The 4,999-nt window shown below is 42.4% G+C and overlaps 1 protein-coding gene across 4 annotated transcripts in view; it reads right to left on the reverse strand.

The window, feature by feature from the left end:
* The window catches only part of telo2 (TEL2, telomere maintenance 2, homolog (S. cerevisiae)), a 10,573-nt gene that overhangs the window by 1,512 nt on the left and 4,062 nt on the right, over positions 1-4,999 (reverse strand). For all 4 annotated transcript variants that reach the window (XM_032503282.1, XM_032503283.1, XM_032503281.1 and 1 more), the window contains 13 exons: positions 4,824-4,965; positions 4,528-4,664; positions 3,968-4,053; positions 3,485-3,583; positions 3,314-3,402; positions 3,119-3,210; positions 2,799-2,915; positions 2,587-2,658; positions 2,294-2,464; positions 1,694-1,785; positions 1,508-1,607; positions 648-712; positions 10-125 (listed from right to left, as the gene is read on the reverse strand). In XM_032503282.1, coding sequence (XP_032359173.1) covers positions 10-125; positions 648-712; positions 1,508-1,607; positions 1,694-1,785; positions 2,294-2,464; positions 2,587-2,658; positions 2,799-2,915; positions 3,119-3,210; positions 3,314-3,402; positions 3,485-3,583; positions 3,968-4,053; positions 4,528-4,664; positions 4,824-4,965 — 1,378 coding nt within the window. The remainder of the gene's footprint in view (positions 1-9; positions 126-647; positions 713-1,507; positions 1,608-1,693; positions 1,786-2,293; positions 2,465-2,586; positions 2,659-2,798; positions 2,916-3,118; positions 3,211-3,313; positions 3,403-3,484; positions 3,584-3,967; positions 4,054-4,527; positions 4,665-4,823; positions 4,966-4,999) is intronic.

The following is a 4,999-nucleotide window of genomic DNA, read 5'->3' on the forward strand; positions in this document are numbered from 1 at the left end:
TTTTTTTACCTGCCAGCCACGTTCTTGTCTCAAACAGCTGGTCACTGAGGTCCACCAGCAGGTTTTGACTGGGCATGCTCAGAAACACAGAGCAGACAGCGAAGAGGACGCCTCGTCTCACCATCCTTTAACAGACAGAGTCCAGGTTAAAGCTTAGACTGAAATAAGATAACAAAACAACCTGCCCGTCCTGACATTATAGTCTATTTAGGTCTTTTTTAATTTTTTTATCTGACTGTTTACATTCTCCATTAACGTAACAAAAAAACATGTAGCTGGGAATGTAAATGGACTGTTCTTATATAGCACTTTTCTAGTCTTAACAACTACTCAAAGCACTATCACATTCACACTCTGTGACCGAGGCTGCCATCCAAGGTGCCACCTGCTCAGCTCGTCAGATAAACATTCACACTCCGATGGCGCAGCATCGGGGGCAACTCGGGGTTCAGTGTCTTGCCCAAGGACACTTTGACATGGGACTGCAGGGACAGGGATCAAACCACCAACCTTCCAATTGGTGAAGAAGCAACAGCCATACAGGGATACTAAATTATGGAGCTGTTAACAACCACAAACAGCTTCCTCAGACTTTTTAGTGATTACATTAAATAACTGTCTAAAACACCTACATAAATCCTACTTACTGATCAACATGGTAGCGCACCGCCCACACAAAGTCCAGTAAGGCACAACCCATCTGTGCAGCTATCTGAAGAAAGAAAAAGAAAAAGTCCATAGGGGTAGAGCTGGAAAATATTGTTATTCCAATTTATATTAGCCCATTGTAATATTATATTGTGTCTATGGCTTTTCCTGATCTTAAAGTGCTCATATTATGCTCATGTTCATAATTGTATTTAGAAGTTGTACCTAAATAGGTTACCATGGTTTAATTTTCAAAAAACACCATATTTTGTGTTACTGCACATTGCTGCAGCTCCTCTTTTCACCCTGAGTGTTGAGCTCTGTTTCAGCTACAGAGTGAGGCATCACACTTCTATTTCATCTTTGTTGGGAGTCGCACATGGGCAGTACCTAGGTAAGGACAACTACCCAGTCAGAAGCAGAGTATGAGGGCGCATGCCACGCTAGCAGCTAGGCGAGCATGTTACAAAGTGACGCACGTTCGTCACGGAAGTAAAGGCTGGACTACAATAGAGTTGTTTGGAGCTGTTTGCGAACAGTGTTTTCTGTTGGAGATGGTAAGTCCCTTTGGGTGGACTTTGGGCTTTTTCACTTTGTAAATCTATAACATGCACAAAAAAAGATATATAACACAATAAATGTGAAAAAGCATAATATGACCACTTCGAAGGATACAGCTTCTGAACTACAACTGTTCTGCCTGGCCATAAATCCTTTTATTGTTCTCTTTTATAATAAAATATATACATTGAATGACTGCCTCAGGGGTTACAGCTAAAACTTTGGCACATTGATATTGATGGAAAGCTCTTCATTGAAACCATGTCACACATTAGCATGGACAGATGGATAAAATTACCGGTGCATTGTTGGCCAGGTGCATGAAGAGGCCCAAGGTGTGGATCAACCTGCCCAGTACAAGATGGTCACCGCCCAACAGGTCAAAGGTCACCTGAGGCCTGGAAGAAAAGGTATTACATTGCAGTTTTAAAAAGTTACTTGTACACTTTAGTATACAGAAAATGTGGGGGTTTAGCATGCTTACTTGTCATAATTGCTGAGCAGCGGAAAAAAGAAATGTCCAGCAACAGGGGCGTAACGGTTAGGGGTGGCTTCAGCTGGCGGTTGTGTGGCACCCTGTAGCACAAGAGAAATGACTGAAGCTTAACATTGGTGCGACGCAGACCACAACAACTGGGATTGGTCCACTTGGCCATGGCTTGGTAGTGTTGCATTTCACCCTACTCATTTCTAGGTTCTCTTTTCCATTAACAACATGAAATCAAGGAGAGCGTTAATTTTTCCTGCTACAGCTTTCCCACCATGGTCACAAAGCACAGGGGAGATGCTTCGTATCTCCGTCTACGCCTCTAGAGTCGGTACTTGCTCCAAAGCTAATCCCAGTCACTCTCTCACTCGCTCTACCACACACTCTCAAGCAAACACACATACCGGCTCTGCTGTTCTCTTAAAGAGATACGCTAGGACAATGCAGATACCAGCACACCAGTCTAATCCTCAGGCCACTTACGCAGGCTATGGCGTAAGCTCTGACAGAGCCCATGCAGAACCATAAATCCTTCTCAAGGGGTAAGCCTTTAATCAAATACTAAAAAGGGAGATGAAAATATAGGTCTAGTTTAACCTTGCTGAGGCGTTTTGTCTTGCTTTGAATCCGCTTCTCTACTACTTGTCGCCAGTGAACAGGGTTGTCACCAGGGTACAGAGTCAAATCCATGTTGGCAGATATACCCATAGATGGATTTCTCTTTTCATTGATTGGCTTAGAGAGCTCCTGCGCTGCCAGAGCAAGGACCTGAGAAACCAAGAACAGCTTCGTAATTACACTTGTGGCAAATAACCAAACGTTCAAATCAATCACTAAGTTTCTTTAGTGAGGGCACACAGCCACTACAAAAAAAAACCTGTTGTTTTCACCTCCAAGATATCGAGCCGTTGGCGAAGACTGTAGTTCAAGGAGTAAAACTCTGTGGTCAAATACTGAGTCACCTATCACGGAAAGCAAAGAGAAAGAATTTAAAAATATAAGCAGAATACTAGCTCTAAAATGGCAATAAAGCTGTGTGATAATGAACAGAAATTTTGATTTGAAAAGGTAAACCGTGAAGAAACTTAGGTGATGATCATACAGGGATGCTGTCGGTGACAGTGAGCGCCACCATGGTCGCCTGTCTTAGACTCAGGAAGCTGTTGATGCTGTATTTATCCTCCATGTGAAGAAGCACTTTGGTCAGCTGGACACTGATCTGAATCAAACAAACAAATTGTAAGGTAAGGAACAACACCTTCTGTCACTGTGTCAGTTTTATAATAAAGATATGGTCCACATCTTTACAGCAAACTCAACCAGAATGTTCAAATTGTATTTAAAAAGGTAAATATATGAGCAGTACTTTGAAATGAATGAACCTGAAGCACTGGGTATTTCAGTTGTGTGTTGCTGTCATACCTCTCTGGTTGCAAAAACGTTCTTCCTCACCAAACCCTCAGCGGCTCTCAAACTGAGCTCCACACGCACCGCGTCCTCAGAGGAAATTAAAGCTGGGTTGGCAGACAAGAAATGATTAAAGCTGGAGCTAGCAGCACAGCATTTCAATAGGACATGATCGGTAAGGTAGAACGAACGTGATCTGTGGAGCCTTACCTTCCAGACAGTCTCGTAGGTAGCGGGGTGGGGGGGCTTCCGTTATTTCCTGATCGCCAGACATATCGTACGGAGTGAGCTCATCGTCGCTGCACCAGTATAAGACTTGGAGTTAACAAAAAACACTTCCCACAAATACATTTAGTATAACAGACAGGAGCTAACACTTACCTGTCCAAGTCGGAGTCTGGCTCAGTGTTGGACTTATTTTGAGACGATACATTCTGAGTAGATTGAGTTGTCTCACCCGTCTCTTGAGGACAATCAACTCTGCAGATGACAGACCTTCTCTTAAATACAAGCAATGCCTACAAATATTTAGCGACTACATTTTATGGGAATTGGCACGTTGTTTAAACATATTCGTTAAGTAATCAGAATATTACTGGCAGTGTGTGTCCTTGGGAGTTCATTTTTTTCATTTAACACACTATAAAACAGACTCCAGATTCTTACATTTTGTAGTAGATGTAGCTACATTTATATTTTAGCAGATACATATTACCCACAACCTATAGAAATAGGAAAAGTAATGCTTGGTAGTTCATAATGGTTAGTTGTTTTATATAAATCGTACACAAAACTGCCAGACTTTGTTGCACATCCGTTAAGATTCCTCTGAATTGTAACATTTACAGAGATGTAGACGCTTACCTGTTTGCAGGCTCAGCTTCTAGCTCATCACTAGCAATGGGAGTCATCAGAGAAAGCAGCTCTTGACTTTCCTCGTCCTGATCATACTACAACACAGCACGATACAAACTCAGACACAGGTCTCAAACGGCCTTTCAGTCAAGTAACGAATCAAGCATGTGGAAGCCTATTAGGCCGATGAGCATTGTATTATGCAATGAGCGCTAGGCAATATGGAGAAAGGCAAATATCACTATATTTTTGACCAACTATCTCGATATTGCAATGATATTGTAGTGTTGACTATTTATGCTTTCACAAAATATTCACACAATTACATCGTTAATAAATAATCATCAGTAATGTGGATATAATGACTAAGTGGGTAAGGACAAATAATAGAACAGTTACAACAGTCTGGTAAGTTCAGAAAAAGACAACTTTACTGTAATGCAGCCTTTAAAACCAGGAAAAGACTCCATAGTATGATATCCAAAATCTAAGACAAGTCTCATTTCACGATATAAATATAATATCGATGTATTGCCCAGCTCTACTTGCAATTAACATATTGTTTGTACCTGAAACTTGAGCTTAGTGTTATTGATATCCATGCGAGAGCTCAGGCACTCTCCCACCACCATGCCCATCCGCCGGATACGCACCACGCTGCTGTCCAGGTGGCTCTGCATGCCGCCCAGCATACACTGAAGTAACTCTGAGAGATGGAAGCAATGCAGAGAGAGGAGAGCTCAAAGCAACACGCTTTGCAGGATCATTTTATATAGTGTGTGATACAAAGAATGTGGAGCCATAATCACTTCTATTTTGACTGTTGGTGTACTGAGTGATTGGAGGCATCAAACACTGCTTGTACCTGAGCGTAGCTCTTGTAGCTCAGAGTCTCTCAGCAGACTCACACTCAGCAGTAAAGCCTTGCTGACATACAGCTGCTGCTCCAGAGGTGTGTGCTTCACCGCACTGGGGTTAGCCCAGGCCTGGGAAACAGACCGTAACACCTGAGAACACACACACACACACACACACACACAC

This window comes from Etheostoma spectabile, chromosome 21, assembly GCF_008692095.1.
Source record: "Etheostoma spectabile isolate EspeVRDwgs_2016 chromosome 21, UIUC_Espe_1.0, whole genome shotgun sequence".
NCBI lineage: Eukaryota > Metazoa > Chordata > Actinopteri > Perciformes > Percidae > Etheostoma > Etheostoma spectabile.